Source organism: Cervus elaphus, chromosome 5, assembly GCF_910594005.1.
Source record: "Cervus elaphus chromosome 5, mCerEla1.1, whole genome shotgun sequence".
In the NCBI taxonomy this organism is placed as follows: Eukaryota; Metazoa; Chordata; class Mammalia; order Artiodactyla; family Cervidae; genus Cervus; species Cervus elaphus.
Genome location: NC_057819.1, coordinates 15,145,971 through 15,164,959, shown reverse-complemented (window position 1 = coordinate 15,164,959; position 18,989 = coordinate 15,145,971). Strand labels below are relative to the sequence as shown.

At 48.0% G+C, this 18,989-nt stretch overlaps 1 protein-coding gene across 2 annotated transcripts in view; it reads left to right on the top strand.

The window, feature by feature from the left end:
• KSR2 (kinase suppressor of ras 2) overlaps nt 1-18,989 on the top strand; it is a 426,399-nt gene that overhangs the window by 337,210 nt on the left and 70,200 nt on the right. For both annotated transcript variants that reach the window (XM_043901784.1, XM_043901785.1), the window contains exons 9-12: nt 65-183; nt 9,040-9,208; nt 17,285-17,326; nt 17,993-18,065. In XM_043901784.1, coding sequence (XP_043757719.1) covers nt 65-183; nt 9,040-9,208; nt 17,285-17,326; nt 17,993-18,065 — 403 coding nt within the window. The remainder of the gene's footprint in view (nt 1-64; nt 184-9,039; nt 9,209-17,284; nt 17,327-17,992; nt 18,066-18,989) is intronic.

Here is an 18,989-nt window from a genome sequence, read left to right as displayed (position 1 = left end):
ATCGATACAGAGCAGAAGTGGTACTTAAACTTCCAAATCGCTGTCTTTACCCCTACGGATCCAGCAAGGTTAGTCCGGACAGAGTCCGTCCCGTGTGACATCAACAACCCTCTACGAAAGCCACCCCGGTATTCGGACCTGCACATCAGCCAGACGCTCCCCAAAACCAACAAAATCAACAAGGTGAGACTGGGGTTCCGCTGGGTCCAGGCCTGCTGGGTCAGGGCGCTGCCGTATGAGGAGCAGGAGGGAGGAATGTTCTCAAACAGGACTCGGTGGATTGATCTGGGAGCCTTGCCCTTACTTCCCAGCACCCCTGGGCTCTCTTGTCATTCTGTGTGGTTTGTGTCTAGGAAAGTTTGGGGAGCATCCAGCCATCAGTGCAGAGTGAGTGTGCCAGCGATCTGTCTGATTTTAGAGAGGGCACCTGGCAATGAGAATGAATGAACGTGTTGACAGGGGCACAGTAGGGATGGGAGGACAGCCCGAGAGGGGGTCCTTAGTGGTTCAGGCTCCCCCTCTTTGCCCTGTGAGCTGTTTCATCATCTGCCAGGATGAGCTTTGTGGAAGGTTCTGCACTCTCTGACACATCTGTTGAATCTGATTACCGCGGGACAAGAGTTTGTTTCTGAGCTCCTCCTGGAGACTAGGTAGATGGATCTGTGTGGGGGCCCTGAGCTCTGAGCCATAGCCGATCTGGTTGGCTTCTGACTGATCCTCAGATGGTGGTCAGCAGCAGACCTCTCTGTGTGTCTTTCTTTCTAACATGGGCTGGAAATTTCCACTGGGGATTTCTGCATTCTTTGTTTGATCTGTGGGTTGGACAACACCAAAGGGATCCTAGGGACATTTAAAGCCTCATGGAAGAGGAAGAGGTAGCACACGCCAGCAGGTGATTTCTCAAGCCCTGTGGTGCCTCAATGCATTATGTGGAAGGTGGATAAAGTGTGGGCCAGTCCAAGTGTGTGGACAGTCACCCACCTGGATGAGCATCTCTGGCCGTGTGACCTCTCCCTGGCAACCATACTCTCCCTTCTGTGCGTAAGGCTGGGGATGGCCTAGCCCCCTCCCCAGTCCATTCTCCACACAGCACTCAGAGTGATTCTTAGTGAATGTAATTTGAATCATGCCACCCTCTGCTGAAAAACCCTCCTGTGGCTTTCTGTCGAGTGGAGGAAACAGTCAACCCCCTTCCTGCAGCCTGCAAGCCTCCATGCACAACTGGTCCCTCCCTCCTTCTCCAACCTCCCTACCAAAGCCCATATGTTCTTTCTCTCTCGAGCTGTCACCTACCACACTGGGTCTCAGTCATTCACCATCTGGCTCCTGTGGCATCGTCTTAGGACTTGATGATACACTTGGCCTCTGAAGTCAGGCAGATCTGGCAGCCAGTCTTGGCTTCCTCCACTTACTCACTCTTAGAGTGTCTGGGCAAGTTACTTAATCTCTCTGAACCTCAGCTTTCCTGTGTGTAAAATGGGCATGTTCCAGTAATCCACAGCTGTGCAAACCAACAACCTCAAACTTAGTGCTGGACACCAACAGCTTTTTAATCATGCTTGTGGAGGCTATGGGTCAGGTATCTAGAAAGCAGTCCAGCGGGGATGGTTTGTTTCTGCTGTACAATGCCCAGGGACTCAACTGGGAAAGCTGATGCAGCTGCGGGCTGGAATCATCTAGAATAGGGATTAGCAAACTATGGCTCACAGGCCATATCTAGCTCACAGCTTGTTTTTTTTGTGAATTAAGTTGTGTTAGAACAAGCCACATTCATATTTTCTATGGCTGCTTTCAAACTACAACAGCAGAGTTAAGTAGTTACAACAGAGATCACTGGCTCACAAAGCCTAAAATGTGTTCTAATGAGCCATTTCGAGAGAAAAGTTGCCAACCCCTGATCTAGAGGGTCCTTCACTCACATGGGCTGGGATGAGTCAAAGGCTGAACTCAACAGAGGGTCTCTTTGGGAGCAACTACACACAGCCTTGCCTTGTGGCTTGGGCTTCCTTACAATGTGGCTGCTTCAGGGTAGTCAGGCTCTTCTTACATGGCACCTCAGGGCTTGCAGAGCAACTTTCTCATCAAACAAGGTGGAAGCTGCAGAGGCTTTTATAACCTAGCGATATAAAAATCCCATGCACTGTCTTGGCTTGTCACTAGCCAAGGGTTGTCAGTGTCGGTTCTGCTGTACTGTCCTGACAGAAGCAGTCACAAGCCTACTTAGATTTGAGGGGAGGAGGCATGGTTCCGCTTGTCAGTGGGAAGAGTCCGAGGAATTTGTGGCCATATTTTTTTAATGTCTCCTGCTGAGCAAGAAGAGTACCAACCTCAGAGAATGGCTGTGAGGATGAAATGAAATAATCAGGGAAAGGCGAGGCGCTTGGAGAGGTTCCTGGCGTGTGGATAAGTGTCCAGGAAATTCTAGCTGTTTTTATAAGCTTAAATCTTGGGCTTCTAATCACAGTGTCAGGCTGGGTCCACTTTTCTTTTATTTTTTGGTAAAATATGTAAGTCTTTAGGAGAGGGTCTCCCCCTTCTGGAGTTGGGGTGTTTAGGAGGTTCCAGTGGTGAGGCTCCTGGGAAGTAACTATAACCATCCTTTCCTTTGTGACCTCTTGAGGGGTGAGTGGCTCAGAGCCATCTCGAGACCTTTCTCTCTGGCTTTACAGACACAGTGAGCCTCTTGGTGTCAGGTGAGACAGAAACACGGGTCAGATAGATCGGTGACTCTGACATTGTTCTGCTTGTCTGCCAGCAAGAGAATTTGATAAGAGAAATAAATTAACCTCTGTTTAGAAAGCGGCTTTGGCATGAAGGTGGACAGGAACTATCAGAGAGCTGGGTTATTTTTTTCCCCTTACTTCTCTTCTCACTAGCTTCACACAGATTCTTTCTGTCAGGCAATGATGTGGTTAGTGCAGTAGATTTCTGAGCCAATTTGGTCTGAAGATTTCCTTTTCGTTGCTCTGTCTCCTCTCTTGTCTAGCTCTGTCAATCCAGCTTCATAAAAACCTAACCTGTTCACCCAGCCTAATGGTTTGAATGTGCATTTTGGAATCAGAAGGTCTGGGCTTGAAACTCGGTTTCTTCATACCCTCTGCGATCAAACCAAGATCCTTCTGCCTTTGTTTCCCCCTGTGTAAAATAGGCATTATCGTAGTAATGGATAATGGGGGTTGTGGAGAGGCTTTGGTGCAGCGATATGTGTAAAGGATTTAGTCCTGACACTGGATCCTCAGGGCATGGAAGAGCTGGGGGTGAAGAAGAGAGACAATGTGGAGGAGAAGGAGGAACAGAAGGAGGAGCAGGAGGAAGAAAAGGGGTGGAGGAGGAGGGAGAAGAAGAGAAAGAGGAAGAGGGAGGAGCAAGAAGAGGAAGAAGAAAGAAGAGGAAGGAGGAGGAAATGAAAGAAGAAGGATGAGGAGGATGGAGGACATGGAGGAGGGTGAGGGGATGGAGGAGATGAAGGAAGCGGAGGAGATGGAGAAAGATGAAGAGGTGGAGGAGAATGAGGAGATGGAGGAGAAGCCACAGAAGCAGGAGCATCTGCCGGCTCCCGAGGGGTCTAGTCTGTAAGGCGCATACTTCCACATCAAGGCATCAAAAGCCCCACCTACCTGGGTGTCCGAAGCTGAAGATCTGCCCACTGCAGGGGAGCTTTCTGGAGTGGCTGTCTACTTGCTGTCCTTTTCAGTTGGTTGCAAGGAACAGAGCCTCATCTCTGCTAGCTCAGCAAAAGGAACTGTCTCTTGGAAGGACTGGGCACGGGGCAATAAGAGAAAGAGGAATCCTGGTTAAGGAGTTCGGGCTCATGAAACTGGACATAGAGGACAGACTTGTGCTCAGGTCAGCACCTCGGACCTCCAGCAATACCATGGGTCACTATTCTGGTCCGCCATCATGACAGTGGTCAGCTACTCTTTGTGGGTCCCCTCTGGTCTGTTACTGTTGACTGTTTTCCTCATCCTTTGCTCTCACCCTTTCTCTCCATCTTCACTTCTGCAGCCATAGAAGCACTCCTGCTCCTCGTTACCTCGGCTGATTTGTTTTCTGGCCTGTCGTAGCTCTTCTGTCCCCTTCAACCTCATCTCCTCTCCACCTTTGCTCTGCTTTCTGCTATTATTCCTCCTGCCCCCACTCATCTGATTACTCCAGGTATCATAGGTCATTAACCAGCTGCTGTGATGCCCTGACCTTTGGTCCTGAGTTGGGAGTGGGCTTTGGAGTTCACAAGACAAGTAAGGCTGTTTAGGAGACTCTGTTGGGTTGGAGGTAGAGAAGGAAATGGCAACCCACTCCAGTATTCTTCCCTGGAGAATTCCATGGACAGAGGAGCCTGGCAGGCTACAGTCCATGGAGTCACAAAGAGTCAGGCACAACTGAACGACTAACATTACTGCTACTACTGTTGCGTTGGAGGGTGGGGATGGTTTCCTTAGGAGACAGTTTCCATGGAAGAGAGAGTTATTATTACTGCCATGTCAAAGTCAGCGCACAGCTGGGTGAGGGGAACCTGGGAAGCGAACATGCTTCGTTTGATCCTCAGAGTCAGATGTGAGTTCTTATTACTTGGTTCAGCCTTCTGTGTTTGCTTCTGGGCTGGAAATGGGGACTTGGGCCACTAACTCTCTGTATGATTCCAGCACATCGCCCCTGTGTCTGAATCTCAGCGTCCCCATCTACAACATGAAGTTGGGGACTGGATGGTCTCTGAAGAATGTTTCCACATTTTAGCTGCACTCAGAAAGAGGAATTACGCCATTCGCCCTTCCCTGCATGATCTGAGAGAGTCTGAGTTTCCCTCTTACGGAAGACAACCTCCTATTGGGACGATCTGGGTCTGGCCCGAGGAAGGAATTTCCTCTCCCATTTAGCTCTTCTGCTGGGGAATGTGGGCACTCTGTGCACATTTCTCTTTTGCTGATTCTGTTGATTCACATCAGCCCTGAGCCTCAGATATGAAAGAGACTGAATTGCTGCCCTGTTTCCTCCATAAAGACAACTTTTCCTTGCCTCCCTCTCTTTTTCTCGCCTTCCCTCCCTCCTTCCTTTCCATTCACTGATACATATAACATTTATTAGCCACTTCTTATGTTTTTGTTTCTGTGGTGTTTTGCTGATTCCAAGATAAATAAGCACAATCTAGAAGAAGGGCGTAAACCTTTTCTCCCCCCTCTCTCTCTCTCCTTGTCCATCCCTCTCTTCATTTCTATTTTCCTTCCTCTAGCACACACACTGAGAATAGGGAACTTCTTACCCTGAGGACGAAGACAGATAAGCAAGCTGAGAAGTGATGGTGTTGAAGCAATAGCAGAAGCCAAGACCAATATCCGAGCAAGCTAGTACCAGGCAGGGCCAGTCCCAGGAGGAGGAATGTGCTGACCTGGTTGGTTGAGTGGGAGGTCAGGGGAGCTTCTCGGAGGAGGGGCAATCTGAGCTGCATTTTGAAGAAAGAGTAGGCATCTTCCAGGCCAACTGGGACAAGGCGGGGAGGATAGTGTTAGTCACTCAGTTGTGTCCAACTCTTTGCGACCTCATGGACTGTAGCCTGCCAGGCTCTTCTGTCCATGGAATTCTCCAGGCAAGAATACTGGAGTGGGTACCCATTCCCTTCTCCAAGAGGTCTTTCCAACTCAGGGATTAAACCCAGGTCTCCTGCATCGCAGGCAGATTCTTTACCATCTGAGCCACCAGGGAAGCCCATTCCAAGCAGAAATAATAACATCTCCCAAGCCTTGGAGATGTGAAATAGCCTGGTTTGTGTTGGGAACTGTGGGCCACTCGATGTGACTATGGCAGTTGTTGTAGGAATGAGAGAAGTGATGCAAGCCCAGGCCCAGCCTGAATGTGTGCATCATGAACCAATGTTTTCATTTAAACATGCTCTGCTATTGGAGCATGATCTGTATGCCTAGCGGGACACTGTTTCTAGCACAAACCTTTATGCTTTTTAAATAAGGATAATGTTTTTTTGCAGAGCATCTATGGAAACTTCTTTGCCCATCTATGAGTAGAAGTTCAAAGAAGAGAGTCTTGCTAGGATGGATAGATGCCTGACTTCCATTTACCCTATCCCTCTACTGACACAATCAGTCACTGACTTCCTCTGAAAACCTCCTGTGCCCCCTTTGACTGTGTGATAGCTTCACAGCCCAGCCACATAAACCTTAGCCCACATGTCACTGCCTTATTTTTCCTTACATTAACGAGTCTGTTGCCAGGAATATGTAATTACTATTAGGTAAATTAGGATGGAGTGAGAAGGCTGGCTTCCTGATACATTACTATTAAAATCAGATCAGAATTACCTCCAAGGTGGTCTTGTGTGGAAGGTGGTTGGAATGAACTAGACCGTGACCTTGCCTGGAACAGGACCTTGTTCAGGGCATGTTTGTAGTTCCTTGATCCACAAGAGCCGCAGAGGGTGACAACCTATCTGTCCTTCAGTGGATGGTTGATCAAAAAACTGGATACTCATCCATACCATGAAGTATCATTCGGCAATAAAAATGAACAATCCTTTGTTGCATGCAGTAACTTGGATGAATCTCCAGAGAACTATTCTGAGTGAAAAAAAGCCAATCCAAAAAGATTACATACTGTATGGTTCAATTTATAGAACATTCTTGCAATGACGTTATAGCAGTGAAGACTGGATTAGTGGTGCTGGGGGTAAAAGATGGGAGGGAGGGGTTGTGAGGAGAGAGAAGGAATTGGGTGTAGTTAGAACAGGACAACATGAGGGATCCTTCTGGTGGTGGAAATGTTCTGTATCTTGACTGTATCAGTTCAGTGTCTGGGTTGTGATTTTATTGTACTCTAGTTTTGCAAGATGTTATCATTGGAAAAAACTAAATAAGAATGCATTGTTGTTCAGTCACTAAGGCATGTCCAACTCTTTGCAACTCCATGGACTGCAACACACCAGGCTTCCCTGTCCTTTACTACCTCCCAGAATTTGCTCAAACACATGTCCATTGAGTCGGTGATGCCATCCAACCATCTCATCCTCTGTTGCCCCCTTCTCCTCCTGCCCTCAGTCTTTCTCAGCATCAGAATCTTTTCCAGTGAGTCAGCTCTTCACATCAGGTGGTCAAAGTATTGGAGCTTCATCTTCAGCATCAGTCTTTCCAATGAATAGTCAGGGTTGATTTCCTTTAGGATTGACTGGTTTGATCTCCTTGTAGTCCAAGGGACTCAAGGGTCTTCTCCAGCACCATGATTCGAAAGCATCAATTCTTTGGCACTCAGCTTTCTTTATGGTCCAATTCTCACATCTGTACATGACTACGGGAAAAAGCACAGCTTTGACTGGGATCCCTCTAGTACTCTTACAACTGCATGTGAATCTGCAGCTATCTCAGATTGAAAGCTTAATTGCGAAAATAAATGCTGTCACAAATATAATTGCTTCCGTTTATTGATAACAAAATGCCTTATCCCAATGCTAGGGATTTAGGTACATACATCACCTTAAACTTCACAACAGAGCCACACAGTGGGTGTTCTCAGCCCATGTGAAGGACAAGGAGAAACTGAAGCTCGCAGTGGAGAAGTCACTGATGTGGAGGCAGTATGACCTCGTGGGAGTGGAATGACCTCTGGGAAGGGGGCATGCACAGCCCGGTCGAGCACCCATTGGGCCTCCAGATGAGGAATGTCTGTTCCCCACCCCCCACCCTCCACCCTTCTATGCTCGTTGGTATTTGCTATACTGACTCTGGGGTTTGGCAGGTAAACACACCTGTTGACAAAATCAGATCGCACAAAACCATCCTTGGGTACCTGGAGCCATGCTGAGTGGTGTAGCTCTGAGTGATTCAGGGACCAAATTATCCATGTGCTGTGAGTGAACTGATTAAGGTACCTCTGAGAATGCTTAGCTCTGCCGACTTTGAGAGGCAGGAACCTCTTTCCTGGGATGCTGAGGTTTGCTAGTATTTAATCCCATTTTACAGAGGGCAAAACTGAGGAATGGTGAAGTTAGGCATTTTGTTCAGGATGCGTGGGAAAGAGGTGGCTGTGTTTCCCTTTCCATCACTTGGAATCCTACTCGTATTACTTTCCTGGGGCTGCAGAAACAAATTACTGCAAACTGGTTAGCTGAGACAAAAGCCATTTGCTCTTTCACAGTCTGGGGTCCAGGAGCCTGAGATCAAGATGTCAAGCAGGGTTGGCTCCTTAGGGAGAAACTCCAAGGGAGAATCCATTCCATGCCCCTCTCCTAATCTTCGGTGGCTCCGGCAGTCCTTGGCATTTCTTGGCTTCTAGAAGCATCAGTCCGGTGTCTACCCCTGTCTTCACAGCACCATTTCCTCTGTGTGTCTTTCCTTTCCTGTTTCTTGTAAAGACACTTGACATGGGATTTTATGCACCCCACCCCACCCCGAATCCAGAATGGTCCCATCACAATTAGGTCACATACTAAGGTTCTGAGTAGACATGTCTTGGAGGGGAGACAGTATTCAGCCCACTGCATGGCTACTGGCCCCACCCTGACCAGCGCCATTCTGAGGATGTGCACACGGATTCTGTCTTCATCTTGGCTTTAGAACAGCTTCAAGGGCCAGAGGAGGCCGTGCTGGTTCCAGCCGAGAGGCGAGGGAAGATGCTGCAGGCCGGCTCTCTCACTCTCTCTTGAGCTGTCAGGCTGTTGATTCTTTAATAAAACACTCGGGAGGAGAGGCGTTAGGACGGGAAGAGCTCTCTGGGCACCTCGGCGTGGAACTTTCCAAAATCAAAGAGGCCCAAGGAGAGTGGCTGTCACCTGCCTGGCTTTCATTACGTGGTAACCTTTCAGCCCAGGCTCCAGGCAGTGGGCAGGAATTTGACTCAAGAGACTGTGCCTTCCACAGCTGGATGCAACCCGGTGGGGGTGGGGGAGGCAGGTGGGACTTTGAGGGGGGTGTTTGAGGAAAACGGAGGAGGCACTGAGGATGCTGAGGGGGTGCTCTTCCCGGGCAGCTCAGCCTCGCTGCTGCAGTGTCTCCGCCTCTCTGCCTGCCCCTGCCCCCACCCCGCTCTCTTTTCTTTCTTCAGGACCACATCCCTGTTCCTTACCAGCCGGACTCCAGCAGCAACCCCTCATCCACGACGTCCTCCACGCCCTCCTCGCCAGCGCCCCCGCTCCCGCCCAGCGCCACGCCGCCTTCTCCCCTACACCCTTCTCCTCAGTGCACAAGGCAGCAGAAGAATTTCAACCTGCCAGGTACCTTACACGCGTGGGAGGTCTCAGGGTGAGGAGTCGGGTCCATGCCAGAGCCGTGTCCAGGCCAGTCCACCTGAAAAGTGATGGGTTGGAAGCATATGGATTAAGTCTTACCATATGCAGGGCAACTGCTACATAGTCCCTTATGTGATCTCTAGAGTAGCCATGAGGTAAGTAGGATTGGTTCCATTTTACAGATGAGAAAATCGAGGCTCAGAAGGTAAGGGGACTCTCAGAGACTCTGTCTTTTGGAAAGCAGCATTTCAGGGTCTCCACCTAAGTCTGAGTCACAGGGGGAGCCATCTTCTCTGGAGCTGGATGTTGCCTTAAGTGTGAAATCAGGGGACTTCCCTGGTGGGCTGGTGGGTAAGACTCTATACTCCAAATGCAAGGAGTCTGGGTTCAAACCCTGATCAGGGAACTGGATCCCACATGCTGCAACTAAATGTTTGCATGCTAAAAGCTGAAGATCCCACATGCCCCAATGAAGATTGAAGATCTAAGAAGAACTCAGACCAAGTGCTGCCAAAAAAAAAAAAAAAGAGCTAAATCAGTTGAAACTGGCAACTGGATCCTGTGCCAAGGATCTCAGGGCCCATACACCTGAGCATGGCTACATTCTGAGTCTTATGCAGACATCAAGACAGGGCTCGAAAAGAGTGAGCTGGCGTCCAGGAGTCAATAGCCAGCTCTCTCATGTCCCTGCCCTGTGACCTCTGGCTTCAGTTTTCATACCTCTGAAAGGATGCAGGTGGACAAGAGGACCCCAAAGGGTCTTCTAGCTCACAAACTCCAGGGCACTCCGCCACTGACCTGATGCCCTGTGCTGGGCTGAGACAATGGAGAAGCCCTCACGTGGTGTTCTGGCTTCTTGGACTTACAAAAGGGATCTTTCTCAGCTTTCAGGCGAGACAGACCTAAGTGTCTTCCCACCCCTTCCGGGGCTCAGCCCAGCCCACCTCCTGTTCTCCGATCGCCAGGACACTTCCAGCTCAGCCATATTTGTAGCACCATAGCTGACTTCAAGACGGAGGCTGGCGGGATGAGGTCTGGTTTGACGAGTTGGGACCAAAGTCTAGCTCTATGTTGTACAATATGGTACAGACTAGTCACACATGCCTATTTAAGTTTAAATGAATTAAAATTAATTATAATTAAAATTTTAATTCCTCGGTCATGCTTGCCACATTCCAAGTGCTTGAGAGCCGCTTGTGGCTAGTGGCCCCATGTTGGGCAGCACAGGTGTAGACCGTTTCCCACCATTGCAGGAAGTTCCACTGGACAGTGCTGGTCTAGGGGTGTGGTTTCCTCTTGAGCCAGAGAGCTTCCCACAGCGGGGAAAGAAAAAAAACCCAGGTCCTCAGCCACAGGTCACACCTCCAAGCCTACCCACCCACGAGAGAATATCTGGGAAACAAATGAAGACCCAGGCCCACGTTTGGGTGACGCCCAGATACATCCACCCGTTGAGCATAAGCTGCTCATGTCACCTGCCTACACTGCTTTGATCTGGGCTGTGTCCGAAGGGATAGAGTGCATCTTAAATACTTGCGTCATGGGGACTTTTTTGACTAAGTCCAAGCCCAAGGCAGCCTCACACCTGTGGTGCGAGGGCTTCTCACCTGGGAGCCAAAAAGGACCCTAACGGGAGTCATCAGCTGAAATCCGTCTCAGTAAGTGCCCCCGAGTCAACTAGGCAACAGTGCCCAGCGATTCCATAGACTGAGGGTTCCCATCAGCACCCCCAGCCATTTCTACTTCCCTGGAAGGTGAATGTGAAAAAGGCCCTTTGACATCCCCTCCACCCCTTTGATCCCCCCTCCCCCAATCTCAGGGGGGGAAGAGTCTGGATGCTTTCCTAGAGCTGTTCCACCCCTCACCCAAGATATTCACTTCAGGGCTATTTTCCCTTGTAACCATTTGCTGCTTGTTTATAGACAGGGAGCTGGCAAAGAACCTCTTAAGGGGGAACCATGCATCAAAGCACCAGCACTCTTTCATCTCTAGAAGACTCTGCTGGCATCTTTAGACACGATCCCTGACTCACCAGGGGTGATCCCTGTTTCCTTCATCCCTTCAGTCAGAGCCCCGGGAAGGGGTCTAAACCAAATTACTATGCTAGCCTGCCAGTGGGTCTGCACCTACCCCATGGCAGGTCCCAACAGTGCCCTGACCCTCTTTGGGGAGTGGACTCATGGGTCCTCTGGGTGAAGGCGCTTTAGAACAGCAGTTAAAAGAGTGTGAGCTCTGGAACTAGGCTGCTTGTTCCTACTAGGCTGCTCAAATCCCAGCTCCATCACTTAATATCTATGTGCTGTTGAACAAACCACTGACCTCTCTGTGCCCCTGTTTCCGCATCTGTACAATGGGGATAATAATAGTACCTACTTTGTAGAACCCTCAAAAGGCTCAACATTACCATACATGTGCAAAGCTTAGCAGAGCACCTGTCTCATCCGAGACAGCTCACCTTTGGTGAGCTACTTTCATCATTATTAGATTAAACCCATGATTAACAAATTAGCGTGGCTACCACTGCTAAGTAATATGCCCTAACCAGAATTGTGGAAATAAAGATGAGGTCCCCAGATACCCCGAAATTGGGAGTAGGAATCAAATTAAACTTTTAGGGGAGGTGATTTGGCATTGTCAGAGCTTCAAATGTACATTCCCTGGGCCAGCAGTATCACTTCTAAGAATTTATACACAGAAGTGTTTGCACAGGGATCTATAACGATTTTTTTTGGCAGCAGTGAAAAATCTGGACTCAACCCAAATGCCCATCAGGAGGGGAGTGTTTGAATACACTGTAATATATCTGTGTAACCAAACACTCAGCCGCCCTTGGAAAGGATGGAGTAGCTCTTTGTAAATATCCCGGACGTGGGAAGAAATCCATAATGTCTTTTAAGTGGAAAATAAGTGATTTGCAAAACCACTGGTATAATAACATCCTATTTGTTGTAAAATGATTTAATGTATTTGTATGTGTATATTTATACGTGTGTGCGTGTATGTATTTGTATATGCAGACAAATGTCTGCAGGACTTTATGGCAGGTGTTCTTTCTAAGAAGAGGAATTTTATTTTATGCACTTCTGTAGTGTATATAATAGCAAGAAACATGCATCCGTTTTATAATTGAATAATAATAATAAAATGCAGTGTTGACATAGAAAACAAAATAGGACCCTCTAGAAGGACAGCCAGACCTTCCCCCCAACTCCCCGCCTCTGCCTGCCTTAGGCAGTTTTGGCAAAATTCCTCCAGGATGACAGGCATCTATTCTGTTTACACAAGGCCCTGGTCACCTGTTACATACTCCAGACTGTGAGTCTCTGTTGATGGAAAAGGAGCTTTGGCTCTGGTTTCCTGCAGATGTTGAGTCTTCTGAAGACAATTCAAGCTAATACCTAGGCATAACAATGCCCCTGGCACTGGTTACTCTAGAACATTCTTTTTGAAAAAAGGCCATGTGGTTAACAGGCATTTGGCTCAACTGTTAACCTCAGGGCACGTGAAGGACACCCTTCACAGGATCTGGGATTGTGCTCTGCTGGTTGGCTGGACCCCCTTGTTCTTTGCCACTCCCTTCAGAATCCTGGTGCCATGTTGGACATGGCACAGTGAAGGGTGGAGGGCTTCGTTTGGATCCCAGATTTGCCCTCTTCCACCTCTGTGGCCTTGAATATGGCACTGACTCTGTTTAGGCCTCAGTTTCTCTTCTGTAAAATGGGTCTGAACTGCCAGTTTGTATGACATTTGCTGTGGGAAGGTACATGAAGGGGCTTTGTGAGGGACTGTCGTATGGGTTCCTCAGACTGAAGTGTTCACACACCTTCTTCCTTTGGAGTAACCTGGTGCCATGTTTAGTATCTCCTCCATTGAAAGTCAGCTCCATGACGCTAGGAAGCCTGTCTGCTTCACCTACCCGTCTACTGCCAAAGCCCAGCCCAGTGTCGACTGCTGAGAGCACTAATTAAATGTTTGTTGAGTGAATAAATGAGTGAACAAGTGACTTGAGACTCCCAGAACTGCATGTTCCTTTTCTTTAAACTGTCTCTGGCTCTGCATCCCATCCGTTCATTTCTTTAATGGATGTTTTCTGAGCATCCACTATATACCAGGTACTGTTCGAGGCACTGGGTAAGGAGCAAGGGACACATCAGATGTGCCCTGTATGAGTTGACTGTTGCCGCTGTAACAAATTGCCATGAGCTTAATGACTCAAAGGAGCAGAAGTTTATAACTCTACAGTTAAGGAGTCAGAAGTCAAAAATCAGTTTCACTGGGCTCAATATCAAGGTGTCTGCAGAGCTGTTTCCTTTAGGAGGTTCTAGAAAAGAATCCATTCCCTTGCCTTTTCCCAGCTTCTCAAGGGCTGCCTGCGTGCCTTTGCTCATGGCCCTACATCTGTCCAACCTCTGCTTCCGTTATCACATCTCCTCCTCTGATCCTCTGACTTGGATCCTCCTGCCCCCATCTCATAAGGACCCTTGTGATTATACTCAAGTTTCACCCAGAGAATCCAGGATAATCCCCTCATCTCAGGATCCTCAACTTAAACATATGCAAAGTCCCCTTGGTCATGTAAGGTAACATATTCCCAGGTTCCTGGAACGAGGATGTGGACGTCTTGGGAATGGAGTTGGGGGAGAAGGGCCTTATTCTGCCTGTCACAGTCTCTGCCCTCATTGAGTTTATACCTTAGTGGAAGAGACAGGTGTTAGCCTAGCAAACAGACACACGAAAATAGGATTATAAATTGTGGTAAGTGCTGTGAGGAGAGAACAGTGCTACGAGCAAGTCAAGAAGAGAACAAGTTTAGGCTGAAATATCAGAAGCAGCTGAAGGCAGGAGGGGAGTTGTTCAGGCAGACAGAGGGGAGTACACGCAAAGCCCCTTTTACCAGAAAGGGCTGGAAACATGTGACTGATGGCTCGGAGTGCCCATAACCAATGCACCAGGCAAGGATCAGAGCTGCAGGGCTGAGGCCTGGTGGGGCCTTGCAGGGATGCATGGTTTGGGCAGGGGGTGATTTGATCTTTCCACCTTCCTTCTAGATCCTTTCTTTCAGATGGCCACTGAGGCTGCTCTCTGAGGAGTCCATAGGGAAGGAATGGGGGCTTGAGAGTGGAAGAGCCTTCAAAGTAGCCTGTTTGTCTCTTTGACCTCTGGTCACCTGCAACCTCTCAGTTCCTGAACCCTCTTTGATACCAGACAGCCAGGAGCCACTCAGAGTCATCAGCTGCCCCTCTGACCCACTTCTTTCTGGTGTCCGTCATCAGCAAGAACAGGCGGGGCTCACAGCACCCTTTCCCTCCTCCTCTGGCCAAGACTCTCTCCCTTTCAGTCATCAGGAACAAGCTGTCCTCAGGCCATGGAGGTCCTAGCAGGAGTCAGAGGCTGTGTGTGGAGGCATTTGCCGGGTGTCCATTGCTGGACACCTGTCGCTTCTCAGAGTGACACCCATTCTCCATCACCAGCCCCACCTCCTTAAAAGAATGTTTAACTGCCAGCTAACCTTTTCTGCAGACACTGAATCCCCAGTTCCAGTTGGGGAGGGAAGAGATCAGCTAAGTCTCTTGAGAATCCCATGAAATTTTTCTTTTTTAATTTTAGCTCCTGTTGACTAATAAAATGTCCAAATGCAATGAAAAAAAGACCTAAGTTATCTAATGGAAGAAGGGTCCCTGACATCATGGAGGTCAGATTTCTTTTAAAGCTGTGTTCTGTAACCTTGAACGAGTTGCTGCCCAAACTAGGTACTTTGTTTTCCAGAATCAAAAAATACATCCATTTGGATTCCAGCTAGATTCAATATTTGGGGGATTGCTGTTCTAAAAGAGACTTGAGTAATTCAACAAACATGAGCAGCTCACTCACTGGGTGCAAGGCACCAAGCCAGGTGCTTGGATCCTGAATACCAGAACTTGCTGTCCATTCTGGGATGGGGGTGAGGTTTATAAACCAGTTCCACCCTCAGGACCAGCTCATGACTGAGTTCTTTGAAACTCTCTGTCTATAATGAATTATAAAGCATTCTTGTCCGTTAGTTAAGAGAACTTAGAAAGATACCAGCTTATGCATCGCTGTTAACCTTGGTTCTGCCTCATCCCTGAACTCTTATCTCATGTAATGATGAGCTCAGCCCTATGTAGGAGAGATTATTATTGGTCCCCATTTCACATATCTGGAAACTGAGACTTGGCGAGAGATGCCCAAACGTTCACAGGCAATCAAAGGAGGAACACAGATTCAACCCTACAGGATCGGCTTCTGGACTCCAGGTTTGGAGCCACTGTACTAATTCTTGGTGAGCCAGCTTGTCTCTGAATGGATAAAACTGTTTCTGGAAGTGTATTCACCAGCTCAGACTCATATCTGATCCCATCCCTGCTCACCACCTTTACTTGAGGACATAAAACTTTCTGTGACCTGTCCCCTGCCCCTGACATCCCTCTTACCCCCTGATCCAGGTTCTCCACCCCACTGGAGCAGTGCTAACACTGGAAACCATGGGGATGTCTGGAACAGCTGGCCTCCAGTGAACAGACGGAAAGTAAAATTAATTGTAGGAAAATCGGCAGTGAATCTGAGGAATTTTCTTTTATATTATCTTTCCTTAAATACGGAAATTAATTTGTGCCTTTGCTAGGCAGAATAATGGTCTGATCCTGGGTCCTGTTAATACGTTACTTTACACAGCTAAAGGAACTTTGCAGCTGTTACTGAATTAAGGATCTTGAAGTGGAAAGATAACCCTGGATTGTCTGGGTGGATTCTAAACGCAGTCATGAGGATCTTTTATAAGAGGGAGACAAGGCGATCAAAGACAGTAGAAGGCGACGTCAGGATGGAAGCAGCGACTGGGGTGATGGAGGTGTGAGCCAAGAAATGGAGGTAGATTCTCCAGCTGGAAAAGGCAAGGAGAAAGTTCTCCTCTGGAGCCTCCAGAGAGAACAAGCCGCCCATGACTGTTTTCAGGCTTCTGACCTTCAGAACTCTAAGAGGATAAATTTGTGTTAAGCCATCCAATTTATGATAATTTGTTACAGCAGCAATAAGAAAACCAATACAATGCTCAGTGCAGAAAATTAGAAAAACATGGAGACACATAGAGGAGACACGTAGACCACCTTCATCCAGTGCTCCTGGCCCTATCCCCAGCTTCTGGCAGTCCCAAATCCGATCTCTGTTTCTGTGAGTTTGATTTTTTTTTAGATTCTGCATATAAATGAGATAGTACTGTTTATCTTTCTCCATCTGACTTATTTTACTTAGCATGGTACCCTCGAGGTCCATCCCTTTTGTTGCGAACAGCAATGGCAAGATTTCATTCTTTATCATGGCTGAGTAGTATTCAATTGTGTATGTATGTGTGTGTGTGTGTGTATGTATATATACACGTATTTTCTTTATCCATTTGTCTATCGATGGGCACTTAGGTTATTTCCACACCTTTGGATGCTGATTTCTTTTCCTTCAGTTATATACCCAGAAGTGCAATTGCTGGATCATCTGGTAGTTCTAATTTTTACTTTTTTAGGAGCTGCCTAATGTTTTCCACAGTGGCTGCACCAATTTACATTCCCACCAGGGGTGCACAAGGGTTTCCTTTTCTTTACGTCTTTACCAATATTTGTTATTTCTTGTCTTTTTTGGTAATAGGAATCCTAACTGTGAGGTGATACGTTATTGTAATCATAAAGGATTTTCTTAAGCCACTATAACCACTCTGCCAGAAGGGAGAAAATTAATGTGTTAGATTATGGGTTTAGAGACTTCTCTCTACGTGCGTGTCTTTATGCATTTAACAAAGATGAGATTGTGCTCAGGATGGCTCTCCGAGGTGGGGTGCTCTGTCTTCAGGGAGTTTCAATGGGAGGGTTGGCTTGAATGTTTCCGGATTCTTTACACATGTTCTCAGTTGCTTAGAATTTGGGGTGTCTGCAGAAGTCTGGAAACTGTCAGGGGTGGGCAGAGGACCACAGGGTGGCTACAGGAGCCCCATTTGTTACCTGAAGGGCCAGCTCCGGGGCGGCACTCACTGTGGTGTTTTCTTTCTTTTGCAAGCGTCCCACTACTACAAATACAGGCAGCAGTTCATCTTCCCAGGTGAGTTTCCTATGAGCTCAGTTTCTTCCAAGCGAGCCCACCGAGGCGTGGCAGCTGCTGTGAGGGGACAGAGGCGAATGTTGCCGGAGTGTATGAGCCCAAAGAGGATCAGGTGGAACCATCCAGATCACAGGCTAGCTACTGGATGTGGAGGCAGGGGTAAAAAGGGTGGGGAGTCCAAGGACTCAGTGGCACCAATGAGGTCCCAAAGCACAAATGGAAAGGCCTGAGTGGGTGGTCTGCAGTGCAAGGATGGGCAAGGGTGGGGAGGGGTCCAGAACCCCATGGTGGGGGAGAGATGGTCAAAGGGGCTGGAATCGGGCATGGGAGACATGAAACCAAGAGGCCTCATCATCCCAAAGGGGACTCAGGAGTGAGGAGAACCCAGAGATGATGCTTCAGTGGGTGCTTCGGGCCAGAGGCTTGGGGGCTCCGGCAGCCCCATCGGTGTCAATGGGGAGTTTTGTTCAGGATGTCATCTTGACTACTCATGCATCTCAGCAGGTAAATTCAAGTGGCCAGGGAAAGGAGAGAGTGGATTGGGCAGCCAGGGACTCCTGATCTGGTGAGAAGTTTCCAGCCACCGGCATCTTCCAGGAATCAGGCTTTTGGGGGAGCTTGTGGACCCCTTGTCTGGTTTCTGACTGTCCAATCTTTGGCTCTCAGATGTGGTGCCAGTGCCAGAGACGCCGACGCGGGCGCCCCAGGTCATTCTGCATCCAGTGACCTCGAATCCAATGTAAGTGGGGTAGAGACCTCTCCCCCTGCTCTGGCCTTTCAGTTTGCTCAGGATCCCTGTCTTCTTTCTTCCTCTTCCTGGAATTGATGGGGTGGGAGGCAGGGTTGGGGGAAGCTTGAGGGGGCCACAGAGACAAGCAAATAACTTGGGCAAAGAGAGGGAGAATGAGACAGCCCAGGCCGAGAGGCACAGTGCCAGTCCCTGTGAGTCACTTCTGCCGTGTGTCTCTGGTCTCGCCAATCAGGTGTGACTTCAGGGGCCGGACCATTTCCTTCAGACCCCCAGATCCTCCTGTGGTCAGAAAGACAACTTCTCCCAGGCAATAGCTAAACCTTAATGGAAGGGCAGTTATTCTACATCATTATCCACTGCTTAAAAAGGAAAATTTAGGTTTATACTAGAGATCAGTAACTTACAGCCAATGGGACAGACCCATGTTTTTGTAAATAAATTTTGTTGGAACACTGCCATGCCCATTTATTCACAACATGCTGTCTATGGCAGCATTTGGACTACAGCAGCAGAGATGAGTCGTTCCAACAGTGACCGCTGTGTGGCCATTAGACCCTCAAATATTTACTATCTGGCCCAGCAAGTTTGCCAATCCCTGGTTTCTAACATTACAAAAATAAAATGAGCTTATTTTGTGAAATTTAAACTATTCTATAAAAAAAAGAAAAAGAATAATTTATAATTGCACCACTCTTAGAAGTATGCTCTATTCATATTTTACATACTTGGGATCTAAACAGTGTGCGATTTCCATCCTGCTCTGTTCATCCCTTAACGCTATAACATCATCTTTTTCATACTATTCCAGACTCTTCATACGCATTGATTTTAAAATACCATATTGATTTGGAATGATCTCCTTAACCGTTTCTCTACTGCTGGATTTTACATCTTCCCATATTTCACTGTTAT